The sequence below is a fragment of the Martes martes genome, assembly GCF_963455335.1.
Source record: "Martes martes genome assembly, chromosome: 7".
NCBI classification, from domain to species: domain Eukaryota; kingdom Metazoa; phylum Chordata; class Mammalia; order Carnivora; family Mustelidae; genus Martes; species Martes martes.
In genome coordinates, this window is record NC_137894.1 from 78,392,422 (window position 1) to 78,414,281 (window position 21,860).

Sequence of the window (21,860 nt, forward strand, 5' to 3'; positions counted from 1 at the left end):
GAGTGCACTCAGTGCCCAGATAATAATAGAAACTCAAAAAACCTTCATCATCATCGCTGTCATCACAAAGACAGGCCTTTCAGATAAATTACATCCCACTGAAGCCTCACAACAAACCTTCACGGAATCTCTAGGGCACCCTCAAGCTCTTGACTCCTATACTACTACACTGTATTAATCTAAAATATAGCAGTGTTGGGGCGCCTGGGTGGTTCAGTTGGTTAAGTGACTGCCTTTGGCTCAGGTCATGATACTGGAATCCTGGGATTGAGTCCGCATTGGGATTGAGTCCCACATCAGTCTCCCTGCTCTCTCTCTCTTTCTCTCTCTCAAATAAATAAATAAAATCTTTAGAATGTAGTAGTGTTAAATAAGTATGAAAATGACCTAATTACTCAAGTTTTTTTCATATACAAACTAATCTGAAATTCCATTATATCAACATTTATTGTAAATCTAATTTCCCCCTATTCTCCACTCTCACTCTTCCTTCTGACTCCTTCCAGACTCTTGCTGACTTCCTTCTGACTCCTCTTTCCTTTACTACCAGATTGTCCTGTTTTCCCATTCTCTACTTCCTCAACATCACTTACTCTTTGATGCACTGCATGCCACCTCTATTCCTACTCAGTCATTTTACTCTTTACTCTCTTCAAGGGTCAGAGCTTCTTTTGCCTCCACTCCTCTGTCATGATATAGAGTACTTGACCTCTCTTTTGATGGCAGTTCTCATCTGCTTCATCCCCTACCTGTCTGGTCTTCACTTTTCAGTTTCCTTGTGGAGGCTTTTGGCTGGGCCTGCTCCTTCAGTATTGGGTATTACAAATTATCTGGCACCTGCTGGTCCCTCTGACCTCATTTCTCACCCCTATACGATGTGCAGTTATGTATATTTACCACGTTCTTTTTTTTTTTTTTTTTTTTAAGATTTTATTTGTCAGAGAGAACATGAGAGCACAAGCAGGGGGAGCAGCAGCAGGCAGAGGGAGCAGTAGGCTCCCCGCTGAGCAGCAAGCCTGACGTGGGGCTTGATCCCAGGACCCTGGGATCATGACCTGAGCAGAAGGTAGACACTTAACCGACTGAACCACCCAGGTGTCCCTATTTACTATGTTCTATGTATCGCATGACTTTTTTTTTTTTTTTTTTTTTTTTTTGCAAGCAGTGATTACACTATATAGCACTGTTATACTGTTATGCATTAACAAAAACCACAGTGTCTGCTGACTCATTGGTGGGTTTTCCATCAAAAAATATCATTTCAGCATTTTATAAGAATCAAAATTATTTTTTATTTTTTTATTTCTTTAATGTGAACTCCATACCCAGTGTGGGTCTTGGAGTCACCACCCCAAGATCAAGAGCTGCATGCTCAACTGACTGGGCCAGCCAAGTACAGCGCAAATCACTTTTTAGAACAGAATATAACTTAATCAGTTTTTAACTAAAAAAGCACATATTATACTAACAGAAATAATATTGAGTGAGATATTGTGATTATTTCAGAAACCTCCCACCTCACAAAAAAGATAACTTTTTTAACTGGTTATACCCCAAAACTGAAAATTATGGGGTCAGTTTATAGTAGAGATAAAGCATAAATATTAAATGTTTCTTAAAGACTTGAAAAATATAACTGAACTGGCTAGAATCTGTAATAGCAGAGGGTTAATTATAATTTCACCAGGTAGCTTGACAATAAGGAAAAGGGTAAAAATCTAGTATTTCATTTCAAAAATTTAAAAAAATGACAAGCATTTTAATGAAATACATTCTCATGGATATTAGAATTAAAAGATTATTTCTCTAGCTATGTGAATGGATTTCTGAAGAGTTCTGATTAAATATGCTAAAAGAAAATGGAACCAATTTCTTTATGAATTATGACTTCCTTGCTTCTCAATATTTTGTCTAAATAAGCCAATATTTAATCAGTATTATCTGTAGACTTTGTCAATAGTTAAGCAAAAGAAGTTTTTTAGGAGTAGAAAAACTTCTCTTACAAGACAGAAATACCAAGTTTTTCAGATAGTGACTATCTCAAGAGAAATTTCTGAAAAGGTAAAACACAGAAAGATATACATACAAATATATATATACATGGGTCTTGTCTTTTTTTTCAAGTTAAATACAAGTAGCTTAATACTTAAATACAAGGAGCTAAAATTCCAAGTTAATAAAAATACTAGTGAACTAACCTACCTCCATAAACAATCCCAAATTGTCCAGAACCCAGTACTTCATCAGGAAAAATCTGATATACTGTGCTGATGTCCTACAGGTGCAAGTCCAATGAAAAATAAAGATGAAGTGGAACAAAACATTAGCTCTGATAAATTACATAATTCTATTACATATATTACTAATATTACTAGATATTTTAAGGTAAACGATAAGATTGTAAATGCTAGATGAAATGTACAGCTTCACTACAGAAATTAAAGCACATTCTTCAATTAATTAAATAGTGTAATGTTTTTGCAAACTATTTGGTTCTTAAGCAGCAGAGGTTTTGTAATGTTCAGTCAAATATGTTTTAGTGGAGAGAAATAAGACTTGAAACTATACTAGACTACTTACTCTAAGTATTCAAAAAAGGATTTGCTAGTGGGGATGGTTATTTAGAAATTTCAGGTGAAATAATCATGGGTCCCCATCACACATCTGTGTGAGTCCTGATTCCAATCACTTCAGTCTTTATGGCTAGGATGGTAGGATGCTTCTTTATCAACCATTCATCCCCAGGTGAATTAAATGCAAGGGGCTGAATCACTGTGAGTTGGAGACACCACAAAGGAATGGCAATCCATTGTGACACTCTAGTCTGTGAGGTAGCTATTTTTACTATTTTTTACTACTTTTGGAGGCCAAAGGATCCAAATGGCTAGTTTTTTCTCTTTGAAATAATAATTGCTAAGGAAAGCATTATGTTTTAATGTCTCACAGCCTCTGATTTGATGATTACATTCAAGAAAACACAAATAATAGTTTTCACTTTATATATTCCGATTCTATCATACTGAATTTTCTGCCCGCCCTCCACTCTTAGTCTTTGTCCTTTCAGAAAGCCAGTCCTTTAACATCAAATCCTACCCTCTTTATCTCCTACCCACTCTTATCTTTTCCTTTGTTCCCCTTCCTGTAAAACAACTCCCAAATGTCTCTATTTTGTTACCCCTTCAGAGTAACCAGGGGGTGAATTCAAGGTTGTCTGGAGACAAGAAAACAAATTAATACTGTTTAGTATTTTGAGTACCAGCTTCCATATGAAAAATCATATGGCTCAACGGCCCACTCCAAATTTTGAGTGGGTAACAGTGGCTCAACAGGATGGAATGCCGGGACAGGTATCCAGAATTTACCAAGAGGCTTACAGATTAACCTTCATTTCCCAAGATCTTCTCTGGCTGAGCAAGAGCAACAGGAATGCAAGTGTTTACAAATATATTTCAAGATTAACAGCATAAGACCACAACTAACCGTTACTACGAGGCTTTCCTAATTCTCTTCATTTTGGATTTAGTTTTCAGTTTGCTTTATGCCATTAGCAAAGGATGCAAAGCTATAACTAGTGATGAATAGAGTTTCCTGGATTTTAGTCTTTAAAAAGTACACTCACATCAGGGAAAGTGAGTCTATAAACGTTTTGCTTTTGGTCATAGGTATAGCAGGGAAAATAGAGCAAAAGGTCTGACTCACAGGACAGGATAGGAAAGGCTCTATTCTATTTTGGCTCCCTGCCATGACAAAATATAATACATCATCTCATGTCTAGAATTTTCAAAAACTGAGTTGAAAGGATGGAGTTATGGGGCACAGCCGACTAGGGTGTTGGAATATGGACCCATAAAATCTGATGATTTATGCAGTTTTCTGAGGTCTTGATATGCACAGTGACTCTAAAAGCATTTGCAACTCCTTGTCATAAGACAGTACTCCTAGGTAGCAATTGAAGAACGAGAATAAGGGTATATTTAAGCTACTTGTGCAGCTCAAAGAATTTATTTTGTTTGGTATTGTGTTATATCAACCATTAAAATTCTAATACTGAGGTGGGCCAATGTGGGAAAAAAATCAGTCACTGCATTATAATTGTTTATCTGAGATGAATAATAGGTATTTAGCTCTCCACACTACAGGATATAAAAAATCACTTTAAAAATCTACATAATGTAATGTTTCTAAAATCTTATGCAAGAAAAATTTTCCAATAGACCCTACTTTACTTTCTAGAAAATACTGAAAATTAAAATGTTAGATAAATAAGCATGTACTTTAGATACTCCTATTTTCCAATAAAGAATCACATTACCAAGTTTTATATAAGTAGATACACACTCACCACATTTTCTTGAATCTGGCAATTTGATACCGAAATACTCACAGAAATATCTCCTGGAAATATATGTTAAAAAATACACAAAAGAAGTAAGAGAAGTAACAGCAAAGCGACCAGATACATGTTTACTAATCAAGCTGCAGGGCTGTTTTTAAATCACAGCAATTAAATGTTTCTAGGAAAATGTTCATTGGAATCTTTCTTTCCTTTTATAATTACAGATTTACCATGTACTTGTCTTTGGAAAATAATATTTTGTCAGTTTAGAGTCTGGAGTTCTGAAGCTTTGGGTTAAATGCTGACTACTGCTTCACGACTCTGGTAAAGCTGAGACAACTTAATCTCTCTAGGGCCTGATTTCCTCACCTGTAACACAGGCAAAATCATTAACATCCACCTACCAGGGCTGTTTTAGGTATTAAAGACCTTACGTAAAATGTTTAGCACCCAAATAAACATATATAACTTATTAATACGTATATTGGTTTATACATCAATTAAAAAGTTGGGATCAATCACCAGATAGCTTACTGAGATATGAAAAACAGGTTTTTCCCCTCATAGGCTTCATTATTAAGAGCCATTATGAAATATAAAAATTAAACATTTTTACATAGATATTCCTCTAAAATATCTTTTTAAAATTCATCCTCAACACTTGATTACGGTTGCATTTTGGTAAAATCTGTCTCATTCTACTAATTTACTAACAGAGATTTCTTCCTAGGATACAGTTATCAAGAATTTTCAAGTACTCCGCACAGAGTACCATGTTAGGGGGTTTTGAGGGAACACGTTAACTCAGATTTGCAAAGAACAAGACTGGCGTTCCAGATCAAACACAAGCTGACTAGATTACTTGTTCTCTTATGACCAATAGGCCTAGGTTTCTGCTATCGCCTAACGTACAGGGTTTACATGATTTTGTTCAATGTTCAAACATGAATTTGTTAAACTGTTCATGTAAAATAAAGAAAACAATAACCTAGGATAATTTAATGAAATACCTTAGTAGGTGGGGCAGCTTCTACATAAGAAACCCTATGTTCTCCAATAAACTAAGTCAGCCCCAAAGAGGCTCTCTTCAACTGTCCTACAGACATGAAACTAGAGCAGACTCACTGTGCGAGTTGGTTCCCGAACCTACAGTCGAGCCCTTGGGAATGACGGGCATGAGGGCATGCTGGATCGCCATCTCCCACATCCTGGCCACATCTGCACCAACGCCACTGGTGAGGACACTGCTATTTGGTGGTGGGCTGGAAGGATTGACCACGTTTTCTCCCACATAATACACTACATTGGCTGTAGTGATCTCAAAACAATGAGGATTGGCCCCATTAGGAATTAAAGCTGAAGGTTTTGCTGGTTCCAGCGATAAAATTTCTGATAAAGGAATTTCCTGTGGAAGAAAGAGTGTACTAACTGCAGTTTATCAAAAGTCTATAAACGTTCAAATAAAATTCATGCTAGGCACATGTGACAAATGACATTACAAATAGCCATCGTTCTTATAAAACAGTTTTATTAAACACAGAATACTGTTAAGCAAATTTCAAAAATACCTTTACTAGGGGAAACTTTATCATCTCCTCTTGCCAGAAAAATTCAAGGGCCTTTTTTACTATGTTCATGTGGCAAGAAAAAGTACAAATAGGAATGATGATTTTGAACCTGCATCAAGATCTAAGAATACAAATGATTAATTTTTATAACCTGAGACAGAATCACAACACTTTTGAAATGCATTTGGATATGCATGGCTGCTGCTAAGCTTTAACTATCCTTTTAGGCACACTGAAAATGAATCATATAATTTGATTCAATAGATGCTAATATAATAATATAGCCAAATGAATGGTTTTAGTGAGGTAGACCACAGAGATTGGTTTTAAAAGCAGTTGCTTTTAAGACAACTTTGTTAATAAAAAAAATTAATCACCACATTGTCTACCCAGAGGTATGGAGTGACTAAGAAATAATAACTTTTTTTTTTAAGATTTTTTTTAAAATTTATTTATTTGACAGACAGAGATCACAAGTAGTCAGAGAGGCAGGCAGAGAGAGAGAGAGGAGGAAGCAGGCTCCCCGCTGAGCAGAGAACCTGATGTGGGGCTCAATCCCAGGACCCTGGGATCATGACCTGAGCTGAAAGCAGAGGCTCTAACCCACTGAGCCACCCAGGCGCCCCGAAATAATAACATTTAAAATAAAGTTTTTCATTTAAAATTTAATGAGGTTTCCTTTTTCTGTTAGAGCTGTGTAGACACTGTGTCACGTCAGCTATGGCTGAGGCTGCATTAATTGTGAAGGAGTGAGTATATACTGTTTTCACTATGAACTTCTTTTGGAACCATGTTTTACTGGGTGATACATTATGTGACATCTGTATTATTTCACATAGAGAGACAAAATGGAAACTACTGCCAAATTTTTCTCTAAAGGAAAGTATTCCTTATGCATATTGGCAATGCATGGAGATATCATACAATGTTTCTTAACCCCCTGCGGAATGTGCTGCAAGACTACAGATGAACAAAAAAGCTGGATGTAGTAGATTTCAAGAATTTTCTTATAGCTAATCTGCTGGACCTTGAACTTTCTAGTTAAGATACACATATCTAACAAACTCTATTAAACTTCCTCTTCTCCACCACCATTCCGTGGAGCCAGAAGCACTCCTCAGGTAAATTCGAAATTCACAGACGACTAACTTGGGGTCACAACTGGATTCCCCCCAAGTACATAAACTACAGGAAAAAAATCTGCAACAAGCACAAAACAGTCACATCTGTTAGACGTATTTTGTATTCCTAACATCCTACATTCCCAAAAAGACAAGAGGAAGCAGGAGACTTCAGTCAAGGCAAGAGCCATCCTTACCTTGTAGTACCTACTTCCGGTGTCATTCTGAAAGAGGGTAATACATTTGCTATCCAATCTCCAATAGTGTCGTTTCCGCTGAAACAGAAGTGAGATTTAGGATCTTTTAAAAATTTGTTAAATACCCAGGATTAAAAAAATACCCAAGAATGATAAAACCAAAACATTTTCCCAATGGAGACAAGATCTGATGGTGGGAAGCTCACGGGCTCTGGACTAGGAAGACTCACACTGAATTTTAGACTCTAGAAGATGACTATTTAGCAACTGTGTGATAAGTTTCTGCTTCTACTTCTATATCAGAGAGTTAGGAGTAATAAAGGAGGTAATATATTTGCACTCAGTGTAGTGCCTGGCACTTAGTGCACGCAGAGTAAATATTTCTGGTTTCTTTCTTTCTTTCTTTCTTTTTTTTTTAAAGATTTTATTTATTTATTTGACAGAAATCACAAGGAGGCAGAGAGAGGGAGAAGCAGGCTCCCTGCTGAGCAGAGAGCCTGATGCGGGGCTTGATCCCAGGACCCTGAGATCATGACCTGAGCTGAAGGCAGAGGCTTAAACCTCTGAGCCATCCAGGCTCCCCAAAGTATTTCTGGTTTCTTAAAGACGTATTTATTTTACAGAGAGCAAGCATGCAGAAGGTAGGGGCAGAAAGAAACTGATGGAGAATGAAGAGCCCAAGGAGCTTGATCTCTTGACCCTGAGATCACCTAAGCCAAAACTCAGAATAGGATGCTTAACCTACTGCTCCACTCAGGTACATTTCTATTTTAAAATATTTCTATTTTAAAATTTATTTGACTGCGTGCAGAACTAAAGGTGAACTTGTAGTTCTTAATAAAATAAAAAAGGTTAGATATAAGAAATGTAAAATTTATGTACACTCATTATTTCAGAACATAGGGAATACCATGTTTATCTAGTCAAGTATTCTGGCCTTCATTAGAAATGGAAGAATTTTGAATTTTACAGAAGAACTAAAAAATATTTTGTTGGATGTCAAGTCTGACTCCACGACATCAACTTAACAAAGTCAGGGGAAGGCATCAAGCTCTACGTTCTCTTAAGTCCACTACAGATCTAAACTTCCATGATTTGATGATGAGGTTCTTTCAGTCTAGGTATATGCTCCATAATTTTAGGGTGTGTGTGTATGTATGTGTGTGCGTGTCTGTGTCTGTGTCTATGTGTGTGTGTGTGTGTTTATGTGTATTCATCTTTTTAGAACAGGAAGCCCTAGCAGTATTCTTGGTCTCAACCACAACTAATCTTAGACCGGTCAAATATATTAGATATGCTTTAAATACTGTATGTATGCCATGTCTAGGAAGAACTAGAAGATGATATTCAACTGGATCCTATAGTAAGTCATGTAAATCTCTCTTCAGCAGAGAACACTGTTATTATAGAGTAATTAGATTATGGGTGTCTATCTATCTAAAGAAATGTTGGGGATCCTATAGATAGGAGGTGAGGAGGAAAACAATACCAGTAACTGAGAAAGATGCTTATCACCAAATGTCAGTAAGTTCAACAAAAACGATGATTTTTTTTCCTCTCTTACACACATGCACAACATGCACAATCTCATTCATCACCTATTAGAAAAATCTGGAGTAGTGAACACCCCAGACTACATTTAAAAAATTAAAATATATGTCTTTTATCTAATAAAATACAGGACTACTGTATTCCCAAATAGGTCAGTTTTTAAGTGAACACTTAAGGATTTAAAAGTATATTAACAGTTATCATTGTTTTTTCTCTCACTAAAATGTAGTAGGTTTTTTTTTTTTTTTTTTAATTCTGAATCAGAAAGGAGCATTCTGAAAGCACATGCTGTCATTTCCATGACTGCTATAAAATGACAGGCAGACATTCAAGTTGTTTGGAGATCATCTCAAGTAACAGAGGTAAATGACTTTGCTTCCCTGAGATTGCTGTCTACAGTTTCTTCTAACTCAGTTGCTTGCTCAACTACATCTGACACCTAGAGACTGTTAATGTGTTCTACCTGATCCTCCACCATGCCCAAACAGAGCTTTGCTCCTGGTAACTCAAGTCTCCCGAGGTCTTGACAAGGTATTAGCAATTCTTCTAATGAAAGCTAGGGAGCCACAAGTCAGCTGTGGGCTGTGGATCTTACCAGGGTGTCCTTGCTGGTGTAGTGGACCATCCACCCTTCTTTCAATACGGTGCTGCTTTTCCTCTTCGTGTGTTTGACAGACTGCACGACTCTCATGAGCGGGATATTGTTGCTTGTTGATGGACTTGAAAAGTCAAAATATTTTGGGAGAGAAATGTTTTTAGATACAGATCCTTTCCTGCATGAAACCTTATTTCAGCTATTTCAGAGTGAAAGTCAAAAAACATTCAGATCCCATTTTTGGTGAAATGCATTGTCAGAATACCATGGTTCAGAATCTGGATTACTCTAAGTGACAGGCACTTCACACGTACTCTTTAAAAATCCCGAGGCAGGATAATAATCACCTTAGTTCTTAGGTTGAATCACATGGTGTTCAGTTTGCAGGGAAACACCAGATAGATTACCGTCTTAGTGTACTGAGGCCACGGTATTCGGAATACACATAAAATGCTTATTTGCTTATTATCACAGACTACAGGCAAAATATTAATCATGTGCATAATATCACAGAACATGAATTTGAGTCTGGATAGTTTCATAAAAAGTAGAATCTGCTATTTAAACTCTCTTAAATAACTATTGTTCATAGAATTATGCTGATCCTTTATCTCTTCCCTTCTGTCTCTTCCTATTTTTTTCCCTAACTGCAGTGCCTATATGCCAGCACCTTCTCCAATATTCCCCCACTTGGAAACTACAGAAATGTACACCTTCAAAAGACAGTTCTGTCATAGGACTAATATTTTCCAGTATATTTCTTGTGCCATTAAATGGAAAAATTCCAACTACTTTATTGCTCTACCCATGAACAATTTCAGTTTGCCAACAAATATGGCATTTGTAAAATGGACACCAAAGTCTGAATACATTTTATAACATAAATCAGAGGCCGGGAAACTTTTTCTGCAAAGGACCAGGTGTAAACATTTTTAAGTTCTGCAGAAGACTTAACTCTGCCACTGAGGTGCACAAGCAGCCACAGACAATATGAATGGCCATGCCTATGTTTCAATAAAACTTTATTACAAAGCAGGCAGCAGCCTCATTGGCCATGGTGTACTGATCCCTGATATCAAAAATGGGGTTCATCTAGTAATCAAGAAGGATAGATGATTAAATCCCAAGTATAAAATTTCACATACTTCTGAAATAAAATACAGAACAGTAAGATGTAGACATATGTGATATTTGTATAAGGGGCCAGCTATAAGATAGATAGTGTCCACTGAGGTTGGCCCCTGATCTTCGCAGGTCCACACAATGAGCTATGAATCATCATTAATTTAGCAGTAAACCTGTGGCTGGCAAATATGAGTAACTCTCACATGCAAAAGAAAAGGGATCACAGAAAGAGGCAGCTAGGAAAGGATGCAAACCTATACCTCTCTAGGGCCATCCAGACCTCCTAACTCCACTGGCTTTCCTCTACAGTTCACAGCACATTCATAAACAAATCAAGCACATGCTTTAAATTTCTTCTCCAACAGATAAAAACAGCAAAGACTCTTAAAGAGGAAATTCCCCTGCTGGAGTGAGACCAGGAGTGCAGCTCCCACCTGATGGTTCTGTTGGAGTCCTCTGGGTCTGGGTCTGGGTCCTGCATTTCCCCACTGTCATTCTGGCACTCTGCCATCACCACCTCAGCATCTTGAACCATTGCCTCTTCCATGTCATCCATGAGCCCACTGTTCCTTTCACTGTCATTGTCATCACTCCCTTCTTCCATGACCACATCAGACTCTGCCCCAGGGCTAAGCAAATCTAAAAAATTGTTTTGCATCCATGAAGATAAGCTTGGAATCCTAGAGTCAGGGCTTAAGAGGGTTAGGCAATCCTACAACATATCAATTGGAAGCCCTAAAAAATACTTATTTCAAGAATTTCTCTTTCCTTTTAAAAAAATTTGAGTTCATAAATATCTGAAGTTATCAGAGGGTGAATTTTACAACCAGATGTTTCTTTTTCATGCCTAAAAACATGAAAAGACATGGATAGCCATGGCAGGAAGCCAAGTGTGGGATAGAAGCAAAGTTCTAGGAAGCAAAGTGATATCAGGAATGAGTGAGGAGGAAACTGGTCTATTTCAGTAGCACAGCCTTGGTGGGAAAAAAGGGATACATGGGAAGATGAGGGAAACTTTCACATGCAAAAAAAGTCAGGGTCATTAATTCTTGCTATTCCAGTAACTTTTTAAGTCATGGATTCCAATATATCAAATTGGTCACATAAACAGCAGTTTTTAAATACTTAAGATATTTGATATTTTAAGTAATATTGAATCCTGTCATCAAGCATTTGGTGGTAATGCAATAAATTATAATTGCTGTTGGCCCTTGAACAACATGGTTTTGAACCATGTGGGTCCACTTATACAAATACTTTTTTCGATCAATACAGTACTGTAAGTGTATATTTTCTTACTTATGATTTAAATAACTCTTTTCTCTAGCTTACTTTATTGTCAGAATATATTATAGAATACATATAAATACAAAACGTGTGTTAATCATCTATGTTACTAATAGGCTTCTGGTCAATAGTTGGCTGTTAACAGTCAAGTTTTGGGGGAGCCAAAAGTTAACAGTCAGATCTTCAGCTGCCTGGAGGGGAGGCACTGGGTAGCTGTCCCCAAGCCCCAAGTTGTTCAAGTGTTGACTGTACTTACTAATCCAGAGTCCTTATTTTAAAACTGGAAAATGGATCAGGGACCTCAGCCTGCTAAGTCTGAGAAATTCACATTTTTACCAGATTTTTCTAACTGTCTGGGAAAATGCAATTTCAAAGTAATCAACGATATAAAAAACTGCACTGTTTCCCCTTAGTTCCAGTTATCAAGAACATACTGACATTTCCTGGGCCTGAACAAAGTCAATTCCACATGCCACAGAAAGTGGGAAAACGGCCAAGCCTTCCATTTTGGCAGCTAATCCATGAATCTCCAAGGCAGGAACTGGTAAAGAAATGCTTTCCTTGAGAGATTTCCCCTCTTCTTCTAGGTACACATTTCTTCTAGAGAAGAAAGTTCTAGAGTAAAGATAACCCTTTATTCTTGAGTTTTAGCAATAAAAATATTTGTTTCTCTGGCCTTCTGTCCACCATTTTTTTTTCCCCTCAGAGGAATCACAAAACTGGTATTAAACTGAAGGTATAAAGCAGTCTACCATCTATAGAAAAAGTTAGCCTGGGGTACTAAGTCAAATATTTTGCTAATGACTCTATTAGGAATACTACTTGGGAAGAAAACATCAGTTGTTCCTTTAGGACATCGTATTTTTCTTAGGAGTCCTTTAGTATTAATTTTTACAGTTAAGAGTTTTCCCAAAAGAATATTCCCAAGTATAAAAAAAAATATACATTTTTAATGGACTGAATTAAAGTTCTTTTTATTATTATTAAAGATTCAAATTAATAAGCATACATATAATGGAATTAACTGGGTAGAAGAAGGAAGTGGGTGATTATTTCTTGATGGGTCAGTCTCTGATTCTTCCCTCCCTTGACAGGAAAGAAAAATTAATCTTTATCCCAGTGCTTGGAATGAGAAGGATGGAGAAAAAGAGACCGAGAGCTATAACTTGCAGGCATTCTAACATTTTCTACACTTCTGAACAAACTAGGAAAGGAGTATTAAGAAGAAAGCTGAGAAAGAAATTCTGGACATCCAAGTCTTCAGTACTGGCTGTGCATGCATAAAAATCAAGCAAAGCTCTTTGATTTCCATCAAAATTCAATGACGAGCCCTTTTCTAATGTAAAATAGGAACAAACTGAGCCCATAATTTACTTTGGGCTGGGTCACACGTATCTCAACAGGAAAAAAAATAAAATCCCACCAAGTCATTATGGACACACTCTTGAGCAGGGGAGAAGCACAGCTGTGACGGTTGATCTTTCGCTTACCTCCATTAATGGTCACTTCACCAAGGCAGTTGTTGGGCACTTTGGAGGCACAACGTTTGTGACAGTTGAATCTGCAATCTGATTGTAATGATGTAAAAGGAAACAAAAACCAAGCACTTGTCAGAAGGAGAAGTTGTGGACTAAGTAAAAGGACAGTGATTTCAAACGGATGAGGACTACTTTCTAGATCAACGTGTGGCTGGCGACAAATGTTCGGGGGGGCAAGATCCTCCTTACCTTTGCACTGGAGGCCCTGCCGAAAGAGGCCCCTGAGCAGCTTCTTGCAGTACTGGCACACGGTGGGCCGGGTGTATGAGTGGATGACGAACGTGTGCGGCACTTTCACCTTAGACATCAAAATCTTGTCGAGCTGAATCGGTCGTCCAATGTATGACTGAGAATTCGACCTCTTCTCTCGACCAATAAAGGACTCAGATGGTGACTTTTGCTATGTTTGCAATACAATAAAGGATAATAAGATGTAAGAGGTGACTTGATTTATATATACATATAAACATACATATATATATACACATATATATATATTATTTTTAATTGTTTTGTTTTACTGCTTAGTGGTGGGGTCCATAAGGAAATGAGAGAAATAAACTAAAACCGTGTTTCTGTTATTTAATATAAGTTAATACCCCTTCTATTTCTCATCTGACTTACCTTACTTTTATAGTCTAAAAAGAAGACAATTAGAGATCAGAATATTTGAACCTGATTTCCAGGACTTTCAAATTTGGGGTTTTAAAAAGTAACAATTAGTTGTAATATAGCAGTATAAAGTTGAAAACAAACACACAATGGTCCTTCACCCCACTGCACATGTTATTTCATCGATGTTTTCTGAGGTATGACATGTACATGGTTAAAAAAAGGCAAGGAAGTCTGCATACGACATTATTAGGAAAGTGCTTACAGTTCCTCTGAAGTTCCTCAAAGAAAAAAATAAATGTGGCTTGGTATTATTCCTCAACAAAAGAAAGTTAAGAGTTAAAATTATACTATCATTTTTATAATTAAAAACAAAGCAACTAGTGGACTATACAAGACACACAAATATGGGTGTTTGGTTATAATTACACATCTGTGCACTCTTGTGTCTCATTTTAAAATTATTTAATCAGCCCAGTACATAGGTTTTTTTGTTTTGTTTTGTTTTTACTTAAATGAATTAAAATTAACTGTTTCTATGTTTTTGGGCAATTTCATGTAGCTCTTGATATCATGGAAATGTACTTAAGAATTATCAGAATAAAAGAGAAATTGAGTTACTTTTTAATAGTATAAGACTTACAGATCTCATTTATTAAGCTCCTACCCTCAGCTATCATTGTGTGAAGCACCTTACAAGGTAGGCTTTATTATCTAAAGTCAAGGTATCTAAGCCCATAAAATTTAAATATATTCTTTTGAGTTAAATGCCAGAACATGAACCTACATTTGTTTGCCTCCAGAGCCCTTATATTTTTACCTTATTCAGCTTCTGATTTGGAATGGTTACTGACAAGATAAAAAAAAAAATCATATTTATGTAAAATTTCCACCCATTTCAATGCCTATCAGCACCAAAAGGTAGCACCATTTGTTACCAAATGGGGGTATTTTGATTTGCAGATTTACTAGCTGCAATAAAAAGAAATTTGAGATGAAGTTCTACATAGGGATAAATTTATAATTATAATCCTATAAAAGAAAACTATAAAGGATAATTACTCTGGAAAGGTTCAACTCTTACAGTGAGGTTTAAGGAGCTTATAATGATAGGCCAAACGTTTGCCAGACCAGAATCATGAACACGAATATACCGAATAAATATCTTCAATGGAACTGAAAAATAATTAAATCCACAGGGTTAAGTCTCAGTTTTATGTGTCCTTCTTTAGTAACTGTAGTTAACGGGCCAGTTTTAAGTATAGACTAAAATGAAAATTGATATTTTTCCATAGTTGGAAAGTTTCAACACTCAGAATAAAAGTTGATCTGATGTCACATTTTAAAATGTTCTCAGATTCGGAAAATCCTATGAAAAGCTGACCAAATCACTCTTCAACTATTTTCCTTAATTTAAGACACCTAATTCTAGGCTATGGTAACAGAACCCGTTTCACAAAGGACTATTTACCGTGGAGCAAAGTCACTCAGAAAAGCAAGAGGCAATCTGATAAATTGAAATGTCTTCTTCTTAGCCAACACGGTAACATTCACATAAACACAGCCTTAAACTACAAGTCATTTCCTTTATCACCTTCAAGGCAGGATTGCATCCGGAATTTTAAAATGTTATGTGAGTTTATAGAAGAGAAGTTAGCTGTCACTGTAGCCCAGAGACTATATTATACACACATTCAGGCAATGGTGAGATTCACACAGTTGCATGTGTGCTTGGCACAGAATAACAACTCAAAAATTCTGTAATTTATAGTGTCAGAAATTAAGACTTCAACAGCACTTAAAATTTAATAGCAATTTAAGGTTTTAATAGCATTAATAAAGAATGCCCTCCTGGCATTCATGACATTTTAAAATTAAAATCAGCTAGCATCACAACCAGAAATATGTATCATTACCTTTCTTATAGTTCCAAATACATTACTTAATTTCAATGTGGCCTATTTTCTAAATTAAAAAGTAAAACTTTAAAATCTTGAGTTGGGTTGCATGCATGGTGACTTATGTGGGAACTGATTTACTGCTGGAAAGAGCTTGTGTTGTCTAATTTTACTAGATAACACACACTCTGGGAAAGGAAGAATGGGAAAGGCTTTGGAAATTTTGTTTGCAGAATTATAGTCTATGTTTCTGGAGTACACACACACACACACACACTCACGGGAATGTGCTTTTCCTTATGAGGATGCAAATCTCAGAAGCTAAGATGAAAAAAAGAAGACTGGGTCATTATTTGATAACTCTGTAAGTGCTTATATTTATCCATTCTTCAATCAAAATGCAGAACGAGGCCTTCACTGATACACAACAAAATTGTAAAACAAACAAAAGTCTAAGAAGTAAGGCATTGTTCTGTAATACACATTCACCATTGTTTATGTAAATGTTAAAGAACCAACTTTTCTGTAATCCTGCCAATCATCCCTTTAAAACCGCTTCTAATGATGTGAACACAAACCAAATATTCCTAAGGATTTTCAGAATCAGTGATACATTTTCCCTTGATAATTAATATTTGGTTACCACTTTAAGCCAAAAAAAGTAATTTCAATTGTGTGAAGTTTTATTTGAAGGTATGTGCACCAGAAAGCCATAATTACACTGTTTTGTTTGTTGTATCAAGTTACAGGGTAGGCAAAATTTAGAAATTGGTAATGTTAAGAAAAACAGATCCTTAACAAAATCTCACTGATCTAAATCCAACTAGCTTAGTCTTTAAAATAACTTCAACATGAAATTAGACTTAGCAGTGAGTCAAAGAACCGGGCTTTTGTGCCTGCTGACACATTGTCATACAAAACAAAGAGAAATAGTCTTGTCTCATTTCTTCCTTAACTTACTTCATTTTATTTATTTATTTGTATAATTATCATGTGCACAGTCCTTTAAGATCTTCCTTTTTTCTCTTTTTTTAAGTAGGCTCCATGCCCAGATGGGGCCAAACACAGGGCTTGAACTCATGAAACTGAGATCAAGAGTCAGATGCTTAACGACAGAGCCACCCAGATCTGCCCCATAAGTCTTTCTTTAAAGTTAACTCTGATAAAGGGAAAATTCTTCTTTACTCATCAACACTAGTGGAGGTTTTACTGGGTAACTAAATGCTGCTTAAATTATCTTCCACTGTTACTTGCTGTTCCAGCTCGCCACCATGGATTTGGTGAACCTGAGCAACCTGCAGAATGATTGTTTTTTATGGGAATCGTGAGGAAAGTGGAAACGCTCTGGAAAGGGAACAGCTACATTGTGTTTCATTCTGCTTCATTATTATGTTCCAAGCAAAAACTGGCTCAAAAATTCACAGAGCAGATCTCAAATTCCCTTCTCTATAATTATGGCAAGCACATGCAGGAGAGAATGTACTTCTAAAATTTTCTACATTTCTACATTAGCCAGTGGTATTATGAATTGTTCTCTTCCTGTGAAGAGGAGTTTAGATCAAGTTACAGGTGTGCAACTTTTGGTAGATTTGACACAACTGTGAAGTATGGTATTAGGATGCCTATGTATAAACGATGTGATTTGGCAAATTGTACCTGATGCAAAGTGTAAAGATTTCTTCTCTGCTCTCAGTGTAAGATGTATCATATCACAGACTGGAGAGAATATGAAAACAGAAAAATTATGAAAGCTGATTTTTTTTTCAATTTTTCAATTTTTTAAAAATTTATTTATTTGTTAGAGAGAGAGAGTGAGCAAGCACAGGCAGACAGAGTGGTAGACAGAGGCAGAGGGAGAAGCAGGCTCCCCGCCGAGCAAGGAGCCCGATATGGGACTCGATCCCAGGACGCTGGGATCATGACCTGAGCCGAAGGCAGCTGCTTAACCAACTGAGCCACCCAGGCATCCCATTTTTTTAATTTTTAAAGATATTTTTTATTTATTTGACAGGGAGGGAGAGAGAGAGAGGTCGGTCACAAGCAGGCAGAGAGGGAGGGGGAAGCAGGCTCCCTGCTGAGCAGAGAGACCCCGATGTGGGGCTCGATCCCAGGACCCTGGGATCATGACCTGAGCCGAAGGCAGATGCTTTAACCCACTGAGCCACCCAGGTGCCCCAAAAGCTGATTTTTAAAGCCAGGATTAGAGGTGAAATAAAGATTGCAAAGATTAATTTTTAAGTCTATAGTGTTGTAAAGTGTCTGTAGTATTCTTATGCTAACAGTATTCATTTGCAATTACAGCCAAAGTTAAAACTACACGTACTGAACACCTACTCACATAGATAATACACCCCACTTCTTTACAGACTGAACTTGTTTTTTAACCTGGTATGCTAAATTAATGACTCAGCAATTTTGGAACCTTCCCAGGAAATGATTGCTTAGATTACATTATGGAAACTCCAACTGCCAGCACGTCTTTAACATTTAACAGGACTCTGAAACCATTTCCCAACAAGGTATATTCCACTTCGCAGTTCAAAATGAATTCTCTGCATTAGTAAAGCTAGAAAACAGAGGGGGAAAAGTTGCCTTTCCTTGTCGTTTGCTGATTGCCAATGATGTAAAAATTAGACATAAGATTTTGGAAGATAAACATCACTTTACAAAATGCCTGGTTCAAATGAAAATTTCTGCAGTGTTAATATATTTATATTAATTAAAATTCACTTCACAGCCTCATATTGGGAACAGATTTGGGGTGACATAAACACCCCTTGACTTAAAAAGAGCAGAAAAGTAGAGAATGCTTTAGCATACATGTTGACATCCTTTTTGGACTTGTCTCAATCATTAGGCAATAGATTCTAATAGATCCTGGGAGAAGGACACTTTCTTAATCATATTTGTCCTCTGTTAATGGAAGAAGTGCCCAGTACATGATAAACAAAAAACACTGCTTGAACTGAATGGAAATAATGTTTTCAAGAAGTAACTGCATGGAAATAATAGATGTGACATTTCAATAGAGAAATTCAAATACACACTATCATATAAGCCTCTTTTAAAAAAAAAGGTTTTTTTTTTTTTGTTTGTTTGTTTTTTAATTTGAGAGAGAGAAAGAGAGAGAGAGAGAGAGAAAGAACAGGGGGACAGGCAGGGGTGGGGGGAGGGAGAAGCAGGCTCCCCACTGAGCAGGGAGCCCAATGTGGGGCTCGATCCTAGGATGCTTAGATTATAACCTAAGCCAGAGACAAATGCTTAACTGACTGAGCCACCCAGGCGCCCCAGGCCTCTTTTTAAATGTAGTATTATATGGGTTGTAACTTTGACATATTTGCTTTACAGGATTTCAATTTTAAGAGAATACAATTGGCTAAGGAATGTTTTTCATTGCAACTGCTCTCTGTACTTATCTGCCTGTTCTTCACTCCTACTTGCGTATCCAACACAAATACAAAATCTGTCAGAACTCGTCTGCTCTAGAAAGAGAGGGACAGTAAATTCAAATACTTGTAGGTTGCAATAGAGAATTTTATCAGTATCAGTATCAGGGATGCAATAGGGAGTAGTGGAGACTCTGGAAAATTGGAGGAAGGTTCAGAATAAAAGGAATGGCCACTGTTCGTACACTGCTGATAGCTGCCATGTGAGTATGTGGCCTAGTGTTGTCAGGCCTCTCAGTTTTTCAAAACAAAACAAAACAAAAATCTAGTTGTTTTATGAAATAACTCTATTTCTAAATGTTGGCAGCCCTGGAAAAAATTTCATTGTGCCTGTCAATTCACTTGGGGAATAAACCTGGTCCATGGAGATTCCCAGATCTGTGAACTAGATAATGACATAAAACACTTTGTTTAAACTTTCTATGTGCCAACCTCTTTTCATAGCACTTCAGATTCACTAATTTATTTAAACTTCATGCCCACTAGTGTTATGACCCCATTTTACAAATAAGAAAACTGAATCTCAGGGAGGTCACATCATCTGGCCCAGATCACACAGCCTGTTGGTAGCTGAACTCTGAATTCAGGTGGTCCTGTGCCAGGTAATAACAGTGATTCCTCTTCCTTAGCCCCCCCCACCCCCAACTCTCACATCCCCTGGTTTTATGCCAATGTGAAAGCGGAAAGTATTTTCTTCCCTTCACTTAAGTCATGATGGAAGAATTCTTGGGGGGAGGGGAGGAGTGAGAATAATTAAGTAATAACATATTCTACACACGCCAAAATGCAGTGTGAAAATATTGTGAATCTCTTAACCTTGACCTACAGAAGAGACTTTCAACCAGCTTGTTTGTGCTCAGAGGAGAGCATCTGAGTCATGCATGTTTTCTAGAACAGAATGACTAGATGAATAAACAGCTTCTGTTATATGAGCATCACTCAGTTGTCTGCCTACTTTCCTACTCAGGTGCTGTTATACTTAAAAGATACAAGCACAGCTGTGTGAAAACATCCAACCAAACATTAGTCCTTTATTTCAAAAGCTTTAAGATCTAGCATTTTGGACTATCATTTAAAGAACTGTGTGGAATAGCGTCTTCTGATAGTTCTCTTCTCCTGCCAACATGATTGATCTACTTAATTGAACAAGTGTTTCCTGGGGCAAATCTTTTTTTTTTTTTTTTAAAGATTTTATTTATTTATTTGACAGAGAGAGATTACAAGCAGGCAGAGAGGCAGGCAGAGAGAGAGAGAGGGAAGCAGGCTCTCAGCTGAGCAGAGAGCCCGATGCGGGACTCGATCCCAGGACCCTGAGATCCTGACCTGAGCTGAAGGCAGTGGCTTAATCCACTGAGCCACCCAGGCGTCCTGGGGCAAATCTTACCTGAAAGCCGAATTCAGATGCTGCAGGACAGAGAAAGACCAGTAAATAAGTCTTTGTGTCCGATAACCTTAAATCCAGTAGAATTCTGGATACAAGATAACTTACTATCAACAGTCACAATATGTGCTCTTCCCTTCTTTCTGCATACCGGGTTCTGCTTTATTCTTCAGATTTCAGCTCATATGTCACTTTCTCCAAGAGACCTCCAGACAACCCAGCTTACCGTTCACTCCGCATTCACACTCTATTACTCTCTGGCACGCCATCCTGTCTCCTTCAGAGCTATTACTGCAGCCTACGACTGTCTTATCCACCCTCTTGGATACTGGATTTTTACTGTTTCCTTTCAATATAATGTAAGAGCCATGAGGAGAGCATCTTCATGGTTTTGTTCATCACTGTATCACCAACTTCTGAAATGCCGTCTCGCATAGATTAAGTGCCCATATATACGAAGGTTCGAAGAAAAGAGAAACCACCCCCATGGTGGAGGCAAAGGCGGTCATTCAGAAAAGAGGCTTCCCGAAGAATAAGCATTTGGCGTCGACCCTGACGCGACTCCTGCCATGAATGACGATGTTGAGACAACTTGGAGATTTCTTTTACATACTCTGATACCTCTTTAATCTCTCTTTGAAATGATTATCTAACCCTACCCCTAGTTGCTGCCAGTAAAACATCACCGTGAAGGTGCAGTCTGAGGCTGACCACTTTCTTTCTTTCTTTTTTTTTTTTTTTTAAAGATTTTATTTATTTATTTGACAGAGAGAGAGAGCACAAGTAGGCAGAGAGATAGGCAGAGAGAGAGGGGGAAGCAGGATACCCACTGAATAGGGAGCCCGATGCGGGGGTCGATCCCAGGACCTCAAGATCATGACCTGAGCCGAAGGCAGAGGCTTAACCCACTGAGCCACCCAGGCACCCCTGAGGCTGACCACTTTCTGAAGCAAAAAGAAACGATCAACTTCTCTCAACACCACTTAGATGAGCACACTACATCTCACACAAGGAGTGAGGGATTTTCCCGCACAGACCAGTTTTTGGGTAAATGATACACATCTGAAGACCGCTGGGAAATGGAATTCATAGAGGAACAATCATGTTTCCATGCCCTGTACTTCACTGAGTACAGGGTGGTTAGGGTGTTTGGTGACTGGATTGTTCAGTGTTGTTCTGCTACAGTTCTGATTCTACATCCCTTG

At 37.4% G+C, this 21,860-nt stretch overlaps 1 protein-coding gene across 1 annotated transcript in view; it reads right to left on the bottom strand.

Moving 5' to 3' along the window:
* The window catches only part of PRKD1 (protein kinase D1), a gene marked incomplete at its 5' end in the record, with an annotated part of 327,016 nt that overhangs the window by 42,806 nt on the left and 262,350 nt on the right, over positions 1 to 21,860 (bottom strand). Inside the window, 8 exons of the mRNA XM_080808642.1 lie at positions 2,203 to 2,275; positions 4,343 to 4,395; positions 5,462 to 5,741; positions 7,223 to 7,300; positions 9,369 to 9,492; positions 10,928 to 11,132; positions 13,271 to 13,348; positions 13,508 to 13,718. Coding sequence (XP_080664768.1) covers positions 2,203 to 2,275; positions 4,343 to 4,395; positions 5,462 to 5,741; positions 7,223 to 7,300; positions 9,369 to 9,492; positions 10,928 to 11,132; positions 13,271 to 13,348; positions 13,508 to 13,718 — 1,102 coding nt within the window. The remainder of the gene's footprint in view (positions 1 to 2,202; positions 2,276 to 4,342; positions 4,396 to 5,461; positions 5,742 to 7,222; positions 7,301 to 9,368; positions 9,493 to 10,927; positions 11,133 to 13,270; positions 13,349 to 13,507; positions 13,719 to 21,860) is intronic.